The sequence below is a fragment of the Hypanus sabinus genome, chromosome 17, assembly GCF_030144855.1.
Source record: "Hypanus sabinus isolate sHypSab1 chromosome 17, sHypSab1.hap1, whole genome shotgun sequence".
Lineage (NCBI taxonomy): Eukaryota > Metazoa > Chordata > Chondrichthyes > Myliobatiformes > Dasyatidae > Hypanus > Hypanus sabinus.
Window position 1 is genome coordinate 22,602,970 of NC_082722.1, and position 21,840 is coordinate 22,624,809.

General features: G+C 41.9%; 1 protein-coding gene across 4 annotated transcripts in view; it reads right to left on the minus strand.

Annotated features, from left to right (window-relative positions):
* Window positions 1-498: 498 nt before the first annotated feature.
* Window positions 499-21,840, minus strand: part of ldhd (lactate dehydrogenase D) — a 48,442-nt gene continuing 27,100 nt past the window's right edge. For 2 of the 4 annotated variants that reach the window (XM_059992653.1, XM_059992650.1), the window contains 5 exons: window positions 18,974-19,102; window positions 17,083-17,210; window positions 16,906-16,996; window positions 10,520-10,631; window positions 499-1,006 (listed from right to left, as the gene is read on the minus strand). In XM_059992653.1, the coding sequence (XP_059848636.1) occupies window positions 832-1,006; window positions 10,520-10,631; window positions 16,906-16,996; window positions 17,083-17,210; window positions 18,974-19,102 (635 nt within the window). In that variant the 3' untranslated portion in view covers window positions 499-831. The remainder of the gene's footprint in view (window positions 1,007-10,519; window positions 10,632-16,905; window positions 16,997-17,082; window positions 17,211-18,973; window positions 19,103-21,840) is intronic. The other 2 variants (XM_059992652.1, XM_059992651.1) reach the window with 2 other exon arrangements.

Consider the following 21,840-nt stretch of genomic DNA (forward strand, 5'->3'; position numbering starts at 1 on the left):
TCCAGAATTTTGTGTGTGTTGCTTTTGATTTCCAGCAACTACAGATTTTGTTGTGCTTTGTGATCCTTGGAGATTTTTAGAAACCATGTGCCCATTGCCTCATGTGGTTCTCCAGGCAGAAGCAAATCTCTCGATCATTTGAACCAGAGACCAACATTGCAGTCCATCCGAAGACAAACACAACTTTCCCGCCATTTTGCTGTGCGACTTGCGTTTATGTGTCTTCCACTAAAGATTAAAATACCATGTATGCCTTTTAGAACAAGGCTTTAAATGCAACAGTAGAAGGGAGATTGGGCTGGAGGTCACAAGAAAGGAGGCGAAACGGGAAGGAGAGAGAATATCATTTCAGCCAATAAGTAACCATCTCCATCAAGAATGTTTGAATCATGGTGGGAAATACCATTTTCTATTTTACAGCTGAATTTTCAACAAAGAAATAGCATTTATCTTCTTTATCAGATGCAGCAAAATAATTAGTGAACAACATCTCCCAAGTTGTTGGAAATAGTAAACTAAAAAGGAAAATTGCATTTGGCAATAAAAACATGCATATTTTCTTTTTCAGAACACTAATTTATTTAGGACGTCTTAGCATAATTTGATCAGACATACTCTTTTATGATTTAGCTGTAATTTTAATCGTAGTTCATGCCTTATATCCAGCAAGCTAACAATCTGAAAGCAATGTTTCATCTCTCATCAAATCAGCTGATACATTATTCAAGCATAAACTGGAGGAACTTTATCTATAATTTGTGTAGGATCCTGATAACATTCTAACTATGAGTATTAGGAAGCAGAGTACTTGCAGTGAGAAGGAATTCCCTCTCAAATGCTCTGTAGGATTTTGCCAGGATTCATAATGTGTTTTGGATCCAACACTGCCTTAATTTCTCTCATCACCTGCATACCAACAGCACCAATTTCTTCTGTAAGGAGTTGCTGTTTACCCAGGCCTATACCGTGTTCTCCAGTACAGGTGCCATGCAAAGCCAGGGCTCTCCTGTGGAAGGAGGGAAAAAAGACCAAATCAGCCCGCTTATCCTTTACTGTTATGCTTTCTAACTTCAGAACATTAAACTAATTCAATGGAAAACATGGGAGTCCAAAATGTGAGTCTAACTTCATGTTTACTTTAAGTGAGGTGCATGCATATCACGTGGTAACATGATAACTTGGGTGATTCACATCTTTATACATATAATCCATAATGAATTATTTAAGCGAACAAGAATGCTTAATCAAACAATACGTATATATTATTCAATTATTACTGAAATATTAAATGCACAACACTCCTCCCTGCTTAGCCAAAAACTCCAATTCAATGTAGAATGCACCTCAACTATATACACAGTATATGATATAATACAACTGCTATCTACAGACATCCACAGCACAGTAAATTTTAAATTGTCCCATTCAGACCAAAATATTTAATTGCTGTGGAGGCTTTCTTACTCTTGAGTGATAATGGCTTTCCTGACCAGGGGATCCCTCTGCTTGACAGGTGAAACTTGTAGCTGTGAAACAATCTCATTCTGGGATCTCCTCCATGGTGATTGTAGGAGCTAACTCTGAGACTGTGGCTTTGGAAATCTTTCTTCTCTTCTCGGCTTTTCCCTCTCTGCATCCCACTTTCTTCAGGATAAGTTCTTAGTTGGATATCTGCAGGCTTCAGTTCAGTATCTTTGAAATGCCTTTCAAACTTATTTTGTGGAATGACCAAGCCAGTGTCAAATTCTATTTTAATTAATCGCCATTCATTTCTGCTGTAAGACATATTACTTGTATATTGTTAGTTTTCACATTGTAAATTGCTGGAATGGACTCCCTTTCATTTTGATTCCACTTATGAAACCTAAGGTGTTCTGCAATCAACAATGGCTTTGGTTTTAAGTGTTCCCGCATTACTTTCACAATAACAGCAAGGCTCATTTCTGCTGCTTTCGTTGGAGCAGTCAAACTTCGAAGCAAACTGTTTGTCTTTAAACTCAATGCACTCAGCAAAATTGGTAATCATTTCGCATTAGCCATTTCATTTGCTTCAAAACACTGTACAATTAGCTCAGTATATATGAGACAGCTATTTCTTGTGCAACCAAACACAACGATCATTCCAATGTAGCCAGCCATTTCTGATCATTTTTAATGATTATTATCATCCATACTCTTTATGAACCAGTGAATTCTTCCATTTTCGAACACTTTTTGTTAAAAACTCAGTCATGTTTTCCCTTCCAAAGAACATTTGCTGTGCTGCATTTTTTTTAACTTGACAGTCTGCACGTACTGGGCTGCGGTTCTGCTCACTGTCCCTTGCATTGTTTTTCAGTTCAAATGCTTCGCTTCAACGGGTGAGAAGCCACCTTGGGTTCGTTTCAAAAAAACCTTGTCACCAATGTAACTTCCAAACATTAAACTAATTCAAATTAAGACATGGGAGTCTGAAATATGAGTCTAACTTCATGCTTAAGCGAGACACATACATAATCCATAATGAAATATTTAAGTGAACAAGAATGCTTAATCAAACAAAATATATACAAAATTACTCAAATATTACTGAAATATTAAATACACAACATTTACCATCTTTGATTAAAGTGAAGGTCAGCACTAAAATGGATGATTCCCTCACTAATTCTTACTCGGTGTCTGGGTACAGTGATATTAAGGGTGCAGCTATGATGGCTGCGACCTGGGCTGATTGTGACCCCAGCCCAATGTCCTTGTAGAGTCTGCACATTCCCCTGTGACAATGTGGGTTTTTTCTGTGTACCTCTTGTTTCTCTGAGAGCTATGCTTTGCCATAGATAGAGTTGATGGAGTTGGTGCATTTTTCCCAGGGTGCCAACAGCCAATACCACTTAGCACACCACTGTCGATGAGCAGTTTGTACACTCTCCCTGTGAGTACATAGGTTTCCTCCAAGTGTTTCAGTTTCCTCCCACAGTCCAAAGATATCCGGGTTAGGGTTAGTATGGAGTGAGCGTGCTACGTTGGCACCAGAAATGTGACCATGCTTGTAAGCTGTTCAAAACAATCCTCACAGATCTGATTTGACATCAACAATGCATTTAATTGTATGTTTTGATTTAGATGTGACAAATAAAGCTAATCTTTATTCATCTGTTTAAGGTGAGGAGTGAAAAGGAAAAAGGCCTTTTTACACAGATAATGGTAAGTGCCCGGAATGCACTGCTATGAGTGGTGGTAGAAGGTAATACATTAGGGACATTTAAGAGATGTATATAAGCACGCGGATGTAAAGGAAATAGAGGGCTAAGAGCTGTGCAGGAGAAAAGGGTTTTATTGGTCATGGAGTATGTTTACACTGGTTGGTACAACACAGTGGGCTGATGTGTCCATAACATGTTGTAGTGTTCTGTGCTCCAGTTTCCTTCCCAATAAAGACATATGGGTTGTGAGGTTAATCATCATTTGTAACTTGCCCTATTATGTCATTGAGTGGTAGAATGAGTAAGTGGCAATGGCGTAGGATTAGTGTAGATGGATACCTGCTGGTTGGATCGGCTTGTTAAGCACAAGGATATGTTTCCATGCTTTATGACTCTTAACTCTACGTCTGAGGTATTGCTGCAACCCTCGAGGACAGATAGACACAGAAGAAACGGCACTGGCTCTGGCTGAAGAAACAGACTTCAGCACCAGTCTGAAGGCTGCAGGTTGCTGATCGTGCAGTGATCCACAGCCCATCTGCAACTTCACTCATGGGACCTTCTCCAGTGGCCCTGCTGTCTCAAGGTGAGTCTTTCTGCTGTCACTGGGAAAATGACCCTAACTGCTCTGATATTTGCAACAATCTTTGGGGAATGTAGAATCTTATTCCTGGGCCTGACTTGTTACTCCCAGGTGACCTGATTTAATCCCATTCATTGGAGCAACATTTGTTGTTGGAGACACTGTTTAGCGAGTTGTTGTTATGATGCAGGACTGTTCAGTTTAATTTGGTCGAATGTATTCATGTTGCTGATGTGCAAGAGTGTACGATACCACGTGCATTCCTCTTGATTTGAGCCCCTGGTTCTTTGGACCCTCAACCTTCTAGTTCCACGTGTCTTATTGTGTACAATTTCCATCTCAATATACACTCAGTGGTCCTGTACCTAATAAAATGGCAAATGAGTGTATGTTCGTGATCTGCTGCTGTTGTAGCCATCCACTTCAAAGTCCTTCATGTTGTACATTCAGATGTACTCTTCTGCACAATACTCTTATAATGCATAGTTACTTGAGTTGCTGTTGCCTTCCTATCAGCTTGAACCATTCTCTTCTATCCTCTTTAATTAACAAGGCATTTTCACCACCAGGCTCACTGGATCTATGTTTTTCACACACCATTCCCTGTAAACTCCAGAGACTGTTGTGCATGAAAATCCCAGGAGATCAGCAGTTTCTGAGATACTCAAACTACCTTGTCTGGCACCAACAATTATTCCACGGTTAAAGTCACTCACTATTTGAAATTTCTTCCGCATTATAATATTTAGTCTGAACAGAATCTCTTGTCCATATCTGCATGTTTTTAATGCATTGAGTTGCTGCCGCATGATAGGCTGATCAGATATTTTCATTAACGTACAGGTGTACCTCATAAAGTGTCCACTGAGTTTATTTCACCAGAATCGGAATCGGGATCAGGATCACTGGGATATGTCGGGAAAGTTGGAGGCTTTGCGGCAGCAGTACAATGCAGTGCATAATAATAGAGAAAAACTGAAATACAGTAAATATATATTAAATAGTTAAATTAAATTCATGCAAAAATAGAAATAAAAAAGAAATGAGGTAGTGTTCATGGGTTCAATGTCCTTTCAGAAATCAGATGGCAGTTCGGAAGCAGCTCCAGAGAATCTAAATGCATCTCCTTCCCTTTTCATGAGGACCTGTTGCTATCATAATAAGCTCTATGTTAACAAAGCTAATCCAAGAAAGATCACTAATTACAGGATCAATACAGGTTTCAAAGAAGGCTTTTAAAGTGGTGAAAATCAAAATTCATAGGTATCGATCGGAGGATTAAGAGTGAAAACACAAGGTCGGCAGACTGAGGAAGAGCAAGATAAGATCTATAAATGGCCCAACGTTTGAAGCACATGAAACTTGGTTGTTAAGATGCAGAAGCAGGACACAACAAGCATTATGTAATCTCAGTAGATGTAAGCTAGCTAGTAAAGGGGAAAGTTCAATTGAGTTCTGGGAATGTTGGAGTCCATGCTAAATGTGAAATCTCTGAAACATCAATCAAATTGAAGTGTGTGTAGGCTTATATGACTAAATGAATAGAATATAAGCAATACCACAAATACTGTGCCTTGTAGAAGTATTCAGCTCCAGCCTTTGTTCACATAAATTAAGATTACAACCAGGGATTTTGATCAATTTATCTGAGATTTTTTATTTGTGAATCACATGCTCTTTTTTTCCCCATAGTAGATTCCAAAAACAGAGAAAAATGTAAAACATGGAAAACTAGAAGTTTTAAACATGAAATTGTCAGCAATTCAAAAGTATTCATTCCCCTTTGCTCAGTCCTTAGTTAAACCATTATTAGCTTTGCACATCATGGTGGAGCAAGATTTGCCCGTTCCTTCTTGTAAAATTGCTCAAGCTGTGCCAGGTTAGATGGGGAGTAGCAGTGGACAGCAATCTTAAGGTCTTGCCAGAGATATTCAATCAGTTGAAGATCATGACTGACTAGGCCACTCAAGGACACCGATTTCCTTCAACTGAAGCCACTGCACGGTTGCTCTGGCAGTGTGTTTTGGGTCACTTGCCTGCTGAAAGAGGAACTTCCTCCCCAGTTTAAGCTTTCTGGCAGAGGCTAACAGGCTTTTACCCAGGATCTCTCTTTATTCAGCAGCATTCACCTTCCCAGAGTTCCCGTCCCTGCTGCTGAAAAGCATCCCTAAAGCATAATGCTACATCCACCATACTTTTCAGTAGGAATGGTGTTACCTGGTTGAGGCGCAGTATTAGATTTACACCACACGTATCGTTTAGTGTTGAGGCCAAAAAGTCCCACTTTATTCTAATCTGACCACAAGACCTGCTTCCACGTTATTAAGTATCTTCTAAGTGATGCTTTACAAAATCTTTATGGGGAAAGATGTTCCTTTTTTTTTTAGCCAGGGCCTTCTCCTTGCCACTCTTGCATAAATGCCTTTCTTGTGCAAGAGATTGTGAAGCCATGAACTTCATCTCCAGCTGCAGCCGCTGACTTCTGCAGCTCACTCAGGGTGACTGTTGCATCACAGGAGCCTCTCTTACAAGTGCCATTCTTCTCCAGCGACCAAGTTTAGAAGGGTGGCCTGACTATGCAGTTTGGTGGTGGTTTCATATTTTTTGCACTTTTTCACGATAGACTGCACTGAGCTCTGAGGTATGTCCAGTGCCTTTGAGATGGCGTCTACCCTTCCTCAGATACGTGCTTCTTTATTATCATTTCCCTGACTTGTCCTTTGAATGCTTTTTTGTTTTCATTTGGTTTGGTCTGTTGGAAATCTACCATATGGTTGGGCCCTTACAGAGAGAGGCGGTGTTTATTCTATGAATTCGTGGAAAACAGGTGATCATTCAATTTTCCACATCAATGAAGTGGGTGAGTTCCTAAGGTAATGTGCTGTATTTGGAGAAAGTTGGAGTAGTAATTACGAAGCGAATGAATACCTTTTTAGCCTCACAGTTTTGGTTTGTAATTTTTAGTAAGTTGTTGACAGATTTTGTAATTTGTCTTTTGATTTAGCACGATGTTTTGAAGATCACTCCCTACACGACACCCTCGTCCATTCTCCCTCCTGGCACCTATCCTTGCAAGCGGAACAAGTGCTACACCTGCCCCTACACCTCCTCCCTCACTACCATTCAGGGCCCCAGACAGTCCTTCCAGGTGAGGTGACACTTCATCTGTGAGTCTGTTGGGGTCATGTATTGAGCCCGGCGCTCCCAGTGTGGCCTCCTGCATATCAGTGAGACTCAACTTGGATAGGGAGACTGCTTCGCCGAGCACGTACGCCCCATCCACCAGAAAAAGCGGGATCTCCCAGTGGCCACCCATTTACTTCTACTTCCCATTTGCATTCTGATACATCAATCCATGGACTCCTGTACTGTTGCAATGAGGCCACACTCAATTTGGAGGAGCAGCAACTTGTATTTGGGTAGCCTCCAACCTAATGGGATGAACATTGATTTCTCAAACTTCTAGTAATACCCCCCCTTCTCCATTCACCATCCTGTTTTTCCTTTCTCACCTTGCCTGCCCACTGCCTCCCTCTGGTGCTCCTCCCCAACTTTCTTTCTTCCATGGCCTACTGTCCTCTGCTATTAGAGTTCCTCCTTTTCCAACCCTGTATCTCTTTCACCAATCAATTTTACAGGTCTTCACGTCACCCTCCCCCCTCCCATTCATCTATCACCTTGTGTTTTTTCCTCCCCTTCCCCCAATTTCCAACTCTGACTCCTCATCTTTTTTTCTCTCCAGTCCTGATGAAGGGTTTCGGCACGAAACGTTGACTGTACTCTTTCCCATAGATGCTACCTGGCCTGCCAAAGTTCCTGCAGCATTTTGTGTGTGTTGCAATGCTTTGTAGATTAGCTCATAAAATCCATCTTGAATATATTTTAAATTCAGAAAATGATAGTAAAATATGTAAACAGTTATGGGGGCTGAATACCTTTTCAAGGCACTGTATATACAGAATTCTAACCAGATCATTCTTTGAGCTTGACGTACTAAAGTTTGTACTGAACAGAAAAGACACAAACATGTTCGTAACATAGGAGAGCATTCAGCCCATCCAGTCAATGCTTGATGCAGTCTTTTTGCGCTATTATTTATTTTTTATATATTTGTTACTGTAACTTTTAGTAATTTATAATGTATTGCACTGTAATGCTGCTGCAAAACAACAAATTTCACAATATTTGTCAGTGATTCTGATTCTGGCTGCCAGGGAGGTACCATCAGACCATTCCCTCATCCATTTTCCTGTAATCTATTCTCTCTCACTTGCCCATCAATCCCCACCCTCCGACAATCACACTAAGCAAAACTTACAGTAGCAAATGAACTGCCAATCAGCATCTCTCTGGGCTGTGGGAGAATGCTGAAGCACATGGACCAAACCCACACAGTCACAACTTAACACCCACTGCACCAGAAGTCAGAGCTGAACATGGATGAATTGTGAGATCAGAGTTTCATTGACCTCCAAAGTCTCAGTGTTCCTCTGCCAACTTTTCCACTCTCCACCATTAGTAGTCATGCCTTAGGCTACTAATCCTTGAAATCCCAACTACTCCGCTTTTCTCTCTGACCAAGCTTACTGTCACTTGTGTAATACTTCTTGGTGGAACACCCAGAATATTTTACTGCATTATACACATATGTTGTCAGAGACTTGTGTTAACTTTATTCGAACAGTTTAAGTCAAATATGTCCCCACAAAATTATTCAGAGTCTGCTGAAGGCCAGGTCAGAAGCATTCAAGTCTGGTGACCAAGAGAGTGTCAAGAGGTCCAGCTACAGAAAGCCATTTCATGGGCGAAGTGGCAATTCTGGACTAAAATTGAATCAATGAAGGATGTTCGACAGGGCTTGAACGCTATCACCTCTTGCAAAGTAAAATCAAGCGACATAGTTGACAGCAGTGCTTTGCTTCCAGATGAGCTCAATGCCACTTTGACCATCAGAATCATCCCAAACTCCCATAGCTCTTGATGAACCTGTGATTTCAGTCTCAGAAACCAAAGTGTGAAGTCTTCAGAAGGGGGAACCCACAAAAAGCATCCAACCCAAATGGGGTATCTGGGGAAGTACTAAAGATCTGTGCTGATCACCTGGCTGGAGTGTTCACTGAGATATTTAACCTACCACTTCAGCTGTCTGAGGTACTTGCTTCAAGCAGACCACTCACACCAGTACCTAAGGAGAACATGGCAACCTGCCTTAATGATTAACGTCCATACTCAGTAATAAAGTGTTCCGAAAGGTTGGTGATCAAACATATTAACTCCTGCTTGAGAAGTGACTTGGATCCGCTCCAATTTGCCTACCAGAGCAGCATGTCTACAGCAGATGCCATCTCAGTAGCTCTTCACTCAAACCTGGATAATCTGTTCACCATGCTCTTTAATGACTACAGTTCAGCATTCAATACCATCATCCCCTCAGAACTAATCAATAGTCTTCAAGACCTTGGCCTCAGTGCCTCTTTGTGTAGTTGGATGCTCAATTTCCTCACTTGCAGATCCCAGTCAGTTCAGATTAACAACATCTCCTCCACAATCTCCAGCAGCACAAGTGCACCACAAAGCTGTGTACTTAGCCCCCTGTTCTACGTACTCACACTTATGACTGTGGGGCTAAGTACAGCTCCAATCCCATATTCAAGTTTGCTGATGACACCATTGTCATAGGCCGAATCAAAAGTGGAGATGAATCAGCATACTGGAGGGACATTGAAAATCTGCTGAGTGGTGCCACAGCAATAACCTCTTACTCAATGTCAGCAAGACCAGCAAGGTCCTGATTATCAACTTCAAGAGGAGGAAACAAGAGGTCTAAGAGCCAGTCCCCGCCAGGGGATCAGAGGTGAAGAAGGTCAGCAACATTGGTGTTATCATTTTGGACAGCCTGTCTTGGGCCCAGCATATAAGTGCAATTACAAAGAAAGCATGACATCTAAAACTTTGATAAACTTTTATATGTATGTGGTGGAGAGTATATTGACAGGCTGCATCATGGCCAGGTATGGAAACATCAATGCCTTTGAACGGAAAATCATATAGAAGTAGTGCATACTGCCCAATCCATCATGGGTAAAGCCCTCCTCACCATTGAACACATCTATGTGAAGCATTGTCGTAGGAAAGTAGCATCCAATTTCTGGGACCCCCACCAACCAGGAAATGTTCTTTTCTCACTGCTGCCCAGGAGCCTCAAGATTCATGCAAACAGGTTTGGAAACAGTTATTACCCCTCAACCATCAGACTCTTGAACCAAATGGGTAACTTCATGCATCTTCACTTGCCCCATCATTGAAGTGTTCCCGCAACCCATGGACTCACTTTCAAGCACTCTTCATCACGTGTTCTTGATATTTATTGCTTAATTATTATTATTATTACTAATTCTTTCTTTTTGTATTTGCGTAGTTTGTTGTCTTGCACACTGGTTGAATGCCCAATTTGGTGCGGTTCTTTCATTGATTCTATTATGGTTGTTAATCTATTATGGATTTATTGAGTATGCCTGTAAGAAAATGACTCCCAGGGTTGTATGTGGTGACATATATGTACTTTGATAATAAATTTACTTCGAACTAGAAGCTGTATTTCAAATGGGTTGTCATCGGGGAAGGGAAGCAACAAGATTAATTCTCAGGCCAGTGAGCTTGAAATGTTTTTGGGGCATGTGTCTCCTGAGTTTTCAATGACCTTGTTCATCCTTTGATGTATATGTTCTAAGTTAAAAGATTGTTACTGTACCTGCCCAATCTGTCAACAAACTCTTTCATCCTTCTCTTCTCATCCTTGTCCTCTGGGTCTATCGACAGCAAGCAGTGGAAGTTGCCATCTCCTATGTGGCCTACTATAGATCCTTAAGTTAGAACCAGACAGTCTATTAGTTATTTTGCATCATGTAGAATGAAAAGATAGAGAAAAAATAAGAACAAATTAAAGCCCTAACAATGTTTAACCAGCTTACTGAGATTCTAGTAATGCTCATTGACATTGACCATTTTCTCAAAAGACAATGTTTCATTTTCCTCTTTGTTCATATACAGTAAACAGAAGGTTCTCTTCCTCAATCCTATTCCTATTTTGACTAAGGTCTTGGCCATTCTGCACCTCAGATCATTACCTTACCTTTTGTCTATATCACTAACAAACTCTTTTTTTCAGCCTGAGAACTTCAATTGATTTTCAGGGGGAAACATTTCCTGGGTTTATCTTCCTTTTTCTTAGTCCACCTCTCTTTGCCGCACACCATCAAACTCTTCCTCATCTTCTCCTGTCCTCACTTGCTTCCTGTCTCTTCTCTACCTCTCACCCAACGACCCACTCTTTCCTTTATTCCACCCACTGCTCTCTTACCCCTTGTCTTAGAGCCCTTCCCTATTCCTTAACCCTGCTCCTTCACCAAACCCAGTTTCCTGACCACCTCTTCCTCTCTCCTCACCCCCCTGCTTCCTCTTTTCCTACCCCTTAACCTTTCTCCCACCTACCCCACAATCTTTCTCAGCTGCCGTGTTGTCAGCAGACCGATGTGTAGTGAAGGATTGCCCTCTGCTGGTGTGGATGTTAGCTGCTGGTTTGGCCTCAGCAGAGTCTATGACCAGGAGTAGAAGTGAGTGAAAGAGAGTCAGTGTCCTGATATGATTGAAGATTGGCTAGGAAGTGGACTGAAGAGTAGTAGTAGCATGATCACTCGTTGATTAAGATGTTCACTGACCTAGGGGGTTATCTATTCGGGGTTCTCATGATCCAACTATTCTGATGGTGAATGTTGCTGAGTTTAGTGGTTGGGTCTTCCATTCTCTCCTTTCACAGCTGCCACTTGTTCTCTGTGGAGGTCAATCTCATGTTGTACAGCTCCCTTTTTTACATATATTTATTCCCTGCATCTATTGAGTACAATATCTTCCAAATTTTTAGATGCAAAGTTGAATTTCTTCAGGCTAATTTTGATATTATTTTTGAAGCATTTCCTTTGCCTACCAGGGGCTCAATGTCCTTTCTTCAACTAGAGGTAAAGTATCTGTTTGGGAAGACAAGAGTTAGGCATCTGAATGACATGGCTCATCCATTGGAGTTGTTGCTTTATTGTGGTGGAGATGCTGTTCACGTTAGCAAGCTAGTGTTAGTGTGTCTACCCCTCTAGGTGATCCTCAGAATAGGGAGTAGGTGTGGATGGGTCTTGTACTGGTTGGCAAAACGTAACGGATGGTGTACCACACGATGGATGCTGGGAGTTTGAGTACATCTACATGGAGTGCTGCCACAAGAAAGCGGTATCCATCATCAAAGACACCAACTATCCGGGACTTGCCCTCTTCTCGCCCCTATCATTTGGCAGAAGCCTCAAGTCCCACATAACCAGGTTCAGGAATAGTTATTAACCAACACCCATCAGGCTCCTAAATCGATGTGGATAACTTCATTGACCACTACACTGAACTAATTTTACAACCTACAGCCTCTTTACAACTCATGTTCTCAGTTTTACATTTATTTGCTCAGTTTATCTTCTATTGCACATTGGTTGTTTGTCATTCTTTGTTTATGTATTGTAAATTTCTATTGTATTTCTTTCTCCCTGTAAAGGCCTGCGAGAAAGCATATATGATAACAGATACATACCTCCATAATAAATTTATTTGAATTTATATAAATGGCATGGAATAAAAGCATTAGGGGGCAATATGTGATTACTAAACTTGCGGACAAAACAAAAATAGGTAGTAAAGTCAGTTGTGAACAGGACCCAGGGATATTACAGGAAATATAAATGAGTTAAGAGAGTGGGCACAGAATTAGCAAAAGGAATAATTGTTCAATAATTGTTCATTCTGAGAGAAAAATTATAAAAAGCAGAATGTTGCCGAAATCCTGAGAGATTGCAGAACTCCAGGGTGACTTGCAAAGGCCAGAAAGTGCTAAGAAAGCTTGGTGCTTTCAATATTTATGGGAACTGAATACCCAGGTAGGGAGATTATAGGACAATACCTGGGGTACTGGGTCTCCTTATGTAATGTGCTGAAAGCAACTCAGAGAGTGTTTACCGAAGCAATACCTAAAATGGCTGGGTTGTATTAGGAGGAAAGATCAGACAGGCAGACTTGTACCATACCTCTGTGATTTTAGAAAACTTAGGGAGCAATTTGATTGAGACACATAGGATCTTGAGGGCTTATGGTATATGTAGAGATTCTTGTGGGATAATCTAGAGCTAAAAATTAGAGTTTAAAAATAAGGGGCTACCCATTTAAATGGTTGGGTGGGATTGGTGCTGCATCTCTACCAAAGGAGGTTAAGGCGCCCCTCCCCTCCACTAGCCCGCCGGCCACCCTTGGGCAGGGTGTAGCACCTGCTTAGACCCCCAATCAGGGTCACGTGAAGCCATGGGAGCAGGTGGTGGATGGTTGTATGAGTGGCTGGTGCATTATCTCAAGTCCTGGCTATGTGACCACTGACACCAGGCAATCTCTGAAGAGTATTGATCATGGATGGGGTCACCCACCTGGTAAAGGCACTGCCCAGAAGAAACCACTTCTGTAGGAAAAAAAATTGCCAAGAGCAATCATGGTCATGAGGTCATGATTGCCTCTGTCATACGACATGAGATGTGATGATAATGACTCATTTCAGATAGAATTTTTATCTTCCTCTTTCAGAGGACCATGAGTCTCAGGAACTCTCTTATATATAGGCACAATTCTGCTCTGCCATCATAGAGAGCATCCTCATATCAACCATTACAGCTGGTTCAGTGCAACATATATACAAAAACTACAGCAAACAGTCAGCTCAGCAGGAAAAGTCATTAGCTGCAGTATACCGTTCCTGCAGGACTTGTATGTGTCCAGGACAAAGGAGCAAGCAGGAAAAGAAATCATTTTCCACTAAGTGGGTAGTGGAAAAAAGATACTACCCACTTTGCAAACTGCCTTTTCCAAAAGCTCCCTTCTGGGAAGCTCAATAAAGACTAACTTCACATCATCATAAAAAGTTCTTCCCCAGGCAGTTAATCTGATCAACCACTTAAGATAGACACCTCCCATCTTCTGGCATTATCTATTACCCCATCACTGTACTGCATTGTAAATACTTTAAACCTCTTTTTACAATGTTATTTCCCTTGTACATACATGTTGGTATTTATGCACATTTTATTCCATATCTGCCCTTTAACTTATGACTGTATGTTATATACATTGGGTTCCAGTTAATTGGGACACATTGGGACCAGTGCATTTTGACCCCAATTAGCTGAAGTTTCATGGAAATAGTTAAAAAGGTATATTTAAAAAAAAGACAAACTACAATTTATGTATTTAAATGAAATACAAAACAAATTAGAACATTACCAATACTAATACAGTATTATAAAACTGTGCACACAAAATGCTGGTGGAACACAGCAGGCCAGGCAGCATCTATAGGGAGAAGCACTGTCGACGTTTTGGGCCGAGACCCTTCGTCAGGACTGTGCATTAGTTATCGATAGAAGAATTCATTGCTGCCGTGCTCTTCTGATTGATACAAATGAACACAGACCCCTAGTGAAGATAATGCACACATTCAAAATGCAAGACGAACTCAGCAGGCCAGTCAGCATCTATGGAAATGAATAAACAGTTGGCATTTCGGGCCAAGACCCTTCATCATGTTTAGTGTAGACAATGGACTGCCTTCAATGATTGCATCCTCTAAATCTTCATTTTAATTGCAACATTCAAGATGGTTATCAGTGCCTTCAAATTTTTCACAGTTCCTAACTGGTGAAGTAGTGAAATTGTTTCATTTTCACTCCCGGTTGTTTCTGACATCTCCGAGTCTGAGTTGGAAAATCTACACCAGGGGTGTGTGAAAAGAGCTACTTTTTAATCAGATTGAGATTTGAAGGCAAAGTTTAGCGGCAGTTGTTCTGATTTGAGGATCCACCAATCGGCAAGGAGGTTTCATTAGAAAGGGTCAATAAGAATAATTTACGTACAAGTGGAGCAGCCATTCTTTTGAGTGTGGCAGTGTCTCGAGTGGCTTTAGCTCATCAGGTTTGGGTGAGGTACATTGTCTTCTCTCTCTCTCTCTCTCTCTCTCTCCCTCTCCCCCCTCTCACCCCCTCCTCTCCCCCCTTCTTCCCCCACTCCATTTTTGTTCCATTCCTCATCTGTGAGGGCATAGTAGATTAGTGAGATTGGCTCCAGGGGCAATGTTTTGTACTCTGTGTGGGATGTGGGAAGCCTGGGGACCTCCAATCTCTCATAAACAAATCTGTGTCAAGTACACCGCGTTGCAGCTCCTCGAAGAACATATTAAGGAACTGAAGCTGCAGCTCGATGACCTTTGACTCACACAGGAGAATGAGGAGGTGATAATTCAGAAGCTACAGTGCGGTCTCCTGGGCTGCAGGAAACAGGCAGCTGGTTGACTGTCAGAGAAGGAGGTGCAGGGTACACCTGTGGCCATTCACCTCAATAATAAGTATATAATTCTAGATACTGTTGATGGGCCAACCTTCTAGGGGGAGCCACAGTGACCATGTCTCTGGCACTGAGTCTGGTGCTGTGGCTCAGAAGAGTTGTATTGATAGGAGATTCCTTAGTCTTAGAAGAGGAGTAAGAAAAAAAAAGTTACCTCAAACAGTCTAACAGGAGGGGTTATCATTTCCTCGGCTATAGGTTGGCTTATTAGAGAACTAATGGCTGAGGGTAGGAATGACCTCACATGGTGCTCTTTGAAGCAGTGCAGTTGTCTTAGTCTATTACTGAAAGTGCTCCTCTGTTCAGCCAAGGTGGCCTGCAGAGGGTGAGAAACATCGTCCAGAATAGGCAGGATTTTCCATAGGGTTCTTTGTTCTACCACAGCCTCCAGTATGTCCAGTTTGACTCCTTTATAAAACAGCTTTTCTAATCAGTTTTTTGAGTCTGTTGGCATCACTCGTGTTGAGCCGCAGATGATTCAGCTTGTACCATTTGACAAAGTCCTCCACCAGGGACTTTTACTCATCCTCCCATGGTCACTTTATGCACCCAACTATTGCTGTGTCATCAGAGAATCTCTGCAGATGACATGACTCAGTGTTGTATCGAAAGTGTTAGACTGTACTGGCTATTTCAGTATCCTTGCCATTAACAGATCCAATGCTAATGCTTGGAAAAAATCAGCAACTTTCCCTTCATCTGCACATCAGTAGCCATCGACAAAAGTGGTTAGCCTATTTTTTCACAGGCTGACTACTGGAAGCAAAATTTTGAGTTGTTGTGGATCATGATGCAAAGTGATACTAAACACCAGTGACAGCAGCTGTGAAGTAGAGAAAACACACACCAGTCCTTGTCAAGGAGTCAGCTTTAGAAAGGGTGAGCAGCAACAATTTCTTGAACATCAGGCCTAACAGATTGATGCAATGACAAAGGCATGCCAGCAACTCTGCTTCATTAGAACTATTTAAGAACTTTTTAAAAGCTATTTATTAAAGCTTTTTGGGAGGGTGATTTTAGATGCATATCATATTTATATTGAGTTAAATACTTATGTAATTAGTTTTGCTACAATAAGTGTATGGGACACTGGAAAAATGTTGAATTTCCCCTTGGGGATGAATAAAGTATCTATCTAGAAGTTTGAGGAGACTTGGTACGTCAAAGACTCTGGCAAATTTCCACAGGTGCGTGGAGAGCACTCTAACTGGTTTCATTACCGCATGGTATGAAGGTTCCAATGTACAGGATGAACCAAACTGCAGAGGGTCATAGACTCCATCATGGGCACCTTCCCCACCGTCGATGACAACCTCAAAAGGCAGTCCGTCATGAAGGTGGCATTCATCATCCAAGACATGCCCTCTTCTCATCAGCAGAAGGTGCAGGATCCTGACGAGGTACTCTCAACAATTTAGGAACAACTCTTTCCCCTCTGCCATTAACTTTCTGTATAGGCCATGAACACCACCTCACTCATTTGCTCTGTTTTCACATTATTTATGTAGTTATATATATTTTATGCATTGCACGGCATTGCTGCCACAAGATTTCATGACATATTATCCATGCTGATAAACCTAATTCTGATTCTGATCATTTGAAACAAGATTTGACAGCAGACCCTAGAATGCCAGTGATATAAGTCCTTCTGTGGCAATCACTAACCTGTAAGCTTTGACTCTATCAAGTCGTCTTTAGTTGCCACAATGATTTCTGATAGCTTTGAGAGTGGAACACACACATCTGTGGAATAAATCTTCAAAGTGAAGGAGATTTGTCAGTCAGTTGGCTTGTGTGAAAAGCTTGTTGGAATGGTGGAAAGGAAGGATGAAACTGCCTCACCAGAGAGCCAGGGCAGAAGGCACGAACAGCGTAAAATGCGTTGTGCCGTGCATGCCATAGTTTATCCCGGGCTTCTTGGTTTTTCGCCCAAATGTAATCAGAGCCCTTGTTGCCCTTCACTATTTCAGCTGAAAAGCAATCAAAGACAAATATGAAACGGTATGCATCCCACTGAGAAACGGAGGGCACGAGATTCTGTGTGGTGAGGTAAAGTCTGTTCGTTTGGTCTAACTGTTTAATTAGAGGGAGAAATAAAAGAAAAACAGTGCTACAGAATTTATCGAGATTGAAAGCTGACAATTCTGCATTCCAACTGATGAAAGGAAGTATCCAAGAAAATGCTAGATGCTTGGTTCATACTTCCCAAAATTTTGTAGATCATAGAAGAGATTGTGCAGATGGGAGGGTGGCAAATGTAACCCCATTATTTAAAAAAAAGGTGAAAGAATAAGAAAAACAAAAAAAAGGGTTTGTCTAACATCAATAACAGAGAATAATTTGAGTCAATTTAGTCTAATGGCTAAGATGAGAAGGTATAATTTTCACGTGATTGGAGGTCAGTATAGGGGAAATGTCAGAAGTAGTTTTTTTTACACAGGGAGTGGTGGCTGTGTGGAATGCACTGCCAAGATGTTGGTAGAAGTGTTACATTTAGGACATTTAAGAGACTCTTAGATAGGCATGCAGGTGAAAAAAATGGAGGGCTATGTGAGAGGGAAGGGTTAGACTGACTTTGGAGTCGGTTAAAAGGTCATCATGGCACAACATCATGGGTTGAAGGGCCTGTGTTCTGTTTCATGTGATGCAGGAAGAGGACACTTGGAAAATATTAATAGAATTAGACAAAATTGGTGTGGATTTATGCAAATAACTAGGTAGTGTTTGGCAAACCCATGAGGGTTTTTTGACCATGGATGTGGTTTACTTGGGCATTCTGAAGGTCTTTGAAGCACAAGAAATGGGGGTTAAAGTACATGGATGGCTTGAAAACTGGTTGACAGGAAACTGTAAAAAGTGGGACTTTGCAGTGATTGGAGAAGAACTGCCCTGGCCTTAGCTGTTACAACATGCGGCAATAATTCAGATCTAGGACTAGAGTTAGGCCAATCAGCCCATCAAGTATTGCTACTCCATTCAATCAGGGATGATATTTTGCTCAACCCCATTCTCCTGCCTTCTCCCCGTAACCCTTAACCAATCAATCTCTGCCGTCAATGCAGCCAAAGACTTCTTGCTGAGCCCCACCTGGGATACTGTATGATATTTGCTCTCCTTCCCTCAGAAAGGATCTATGTAGCACAGGGGAGTAGAGCAAACATTCACCAGCCAAATTTTGGGAAGAGGAGACTTTAGATCACAGGCCTATATTTAGAGGGGATCTCATAGAATCGTAAAGAAATCTGACAGGGCCCAAAAGACTGGATGCAGGGATCATCTTTCCCAGGTGTCAAAAGAAGGGTTCGCAGTAACAGGGCATAGACTAGATCCTTAAGATAGAAGGCCACGGAGGCCAGGTTCCTGATTATATTGTGTTGAGGAAGGTGATCAACTTGAATGGATGAGCAGATGTAAAGGGCTTTATGTCCTATATCTGCTGTTATTTTCTATGTTTCTGGATTTAGATTTGTATTTTAACATGAGCAACAATTGTACAGCAGTTCACATTGAGGCAAAGATTGCCTTGGAAAGGTATCCAAGTTGTGATAAGTCTGTAGAAGACTGAGTGTTTTCAGATGCCATGACCAGTCCTTTCTGTTGAGCAGAAATAACTTCATGAATGTGTATGAGACAAATGGAGCTAAACTGGGAAGGTCAGGGTGTGGGCTCCCAACTACACACGAACATATGCATGGAGTGAGGGTGGGAAGGAACAGAGACACACTCTGCACACCTGTTGCCTCAATCTGCTCCACCAAGCTTTTCTCTGTGCCATGGAACTCCAGGAATAATGTTGAAGATACTGCGTAATTCAGGTTGCTGTGCTTGTTACACATGTCCATCATCACATCGTCCAGGAACTCTGAAGGACAAGACATGGTAAGTTTAAAATTAGTTACATTTTACTTAAACGGAAAATTGGTATTGAAACCAGTGAGTAAAGCAGCTGGTACAGAAATTATATTAACCTACATTTAATTAAAAGTCAAAATTCATTAACATCAGACTGAAGTCATAAAAATAATAGAGTGGAATATGGAGTTTTAGTGCATTTATTTTAAATTGAATTTTTCTGAAAGTGCAATTGATGTTAAAATGAGATTTCAATAAAGTGGCTACACAGGTTGATAGGTTGGTTATGAAGGCGTACTGCATGCTTGCCTTTATTAGTCAAGGCAATGAGTTCAAAAGTCAGGAAGTTACGTTGCAGCTTTATGAAACGATGTAGGCTGCAGCTGGGGTATTGCTCACAGTTCTGTTTGCCTCATTATAGGAAGGATGTCGAGGCACAGAAGAGGTATACCAGTATGCTCCTGGATTGGAGGGCAGATGCTATAACAAGAGGTTGGATAAACTTGGGTTGTTTTCTCTGGAGTGGTGGAGGCTGAGGGGAGAGCTGATAGAGGGTTATAAGATAATGAGAGGGGTAGACAGACAGTATCTTTTTCCCAGTGTTGAAATGTCTAACACCAGAGGAGATGCATGTAGGATGAGTGAGGTAATTTTAAAAGAGATGTGAGGGGCAAGATTTTTTAACACAGAGTGGTGGGTGCCTAGAATGTGCTGCCTTGAGCAGTGGGACTTTTAATAGATGTTTAGATAGTTGCGTACGCAGAAGACATTAATTGGCCATTTGATTTGTTTGGCACAACGTTGTGGGCTGAAGGGCCTGTTCCTATGCTGTACTGTTCTAAGCTCTGTTTAAACATTACAACCTTTACACAGTTGCAGCTTACAACCCAATGTCTTCAATAACTCTGCACCTGCACTAAATATCTGTCAGCAATTGTCACCTGCACTCATCTACCCACAACACAACACCCACGCACACTCGTCCACCCATCACCTTCCCAAGATGGCACTGGCAATATACGGCGACACTTTGCAGGTAGCTAACAAAACTAATAAATATTCTCGGAAGATACTTTTTCTGGACTGTGATCACTGCAGTCCGCAGCCTGTAACTTCCCTTTGGGAGTTGTGCTTTGGGACCGTCTGATATTTTCGGCATATCCTGAAGGATACCCCAAAAAGAGAGGTCGAGCCAGAGTTAGAGTGAGTAGAGGCAAGGCAGAGTCATGGAAAGACTTGCAATTTAATCAATCTAAGTGCCAGGCTAAGTTGGAAAGTTCGGGTATGGGCCCAAATGTGGTCCAGGCCCGGAGCCTATTGAAGCGACAGGGCCTACCCGGGTCCTACAGCGAGGAACGAACCAATGTTTGGACAGCTTAAAAGCCAGGCCAGATTGAAAAGGTAGGGTGTCAGGACCAAAGGCAAGGGTCAGGCCAATCCTGCTCACTGCTTCATGACCTTTATTCAGCTCTGGGCTGAACTGAGGCTGTGGCCTGCTCTGCACTGAACTGAGGCTGTGGGCTGAACTGAGGCTGTGGCCTGCTCTGGGCTGAACTGAGGCTGTGGCCTGCTCTGCACTGAACTGAGGCTGTGGCCTGCTCTGGGCTGAACTGAGGCTGTGGCCTGCTCTGGGCTGAACTGAGGCTGTGGCCTGCTCTGGGCTGAACTGAGGCTGTGGCCTGCTCTGGGCTATGTGTCTGTGGACTCAGTTTCAATTCTGAATGCTATTAGCTTACTTTTATTGTTTGCACAATTTGTCTTTTTTTTCTCTACACATTGGGTGTTTGACTGTCTTTTTTTTAAATGGGCTCTTTTGGGTTTCATTGTTTTGTGTCAAGAGATGAATCTCAAGGTTATATAATTATACATATTTTGATAATAAATGTACTTTGAACTTTGACACTAGACTCTTGAGAATGCAGATACAGCCACATCAGCCACAGCTGGAGTGGACTTCAGGCCGTATTGAAGCGGCGGGGCCTGAGAGCAAAAATCAGACTGATGTTCAACTGACTTAGCACCAAGCCAGATTAAAAAGATTAAGTCATTGAGGTCAAGAGTGGAGAACAAACCTGTGTTCAGGTTACTTTTCCATGTCAGCCAGGATCCCCCACCTGAGCATCTCCTGTCTGCCTGTATCTGACCTGTCACCCTTGCTTTCGCACCCGAGTCACCCCAACCACAAACTGTTCCAGCCGCTACCATCCAGGAAACGGTACCGCAGCATAAAAGCCAGGATCAACAGGCTCTGGGACAGCTTCTTCCAGAAGGCCATCAGACTGATTAACTCATGTCGACACAACTGTATTTCTAAGCTATATGGACTGTTCCATTGTATATCTTACTGTAATTTGCACATTGCACATTCAGATGGAGACGTAATGTAAAGATTTTTACTCCTGTATGTGAAAGATGTAAGAAATAAAGTGAATTCAATTCAATTTAATAGCTTTATTGTTTGCACAGCGTTTGTTTTCTCATACATTGGATGTTTGAGAATTGTAGTTGTGTGTGGTTTTTTTGTATATTCTTTATTTTGTGGCTGCTTGCAAGGGGATGAATCTCAAGGTTGTATATGGTATGCTTATTTGAAATAAATGTACTATGAACCACCCCCCCACTTGTACACAATCCGTCATATCCACCTGATATAACACCCCCCCCCCCCCCCCCGAATACTCATCCTGCCCGCCCGTGTCCAACCTGACCACACTGGCCCTTGTCCTCTACCTGATCTCACTCTCACAC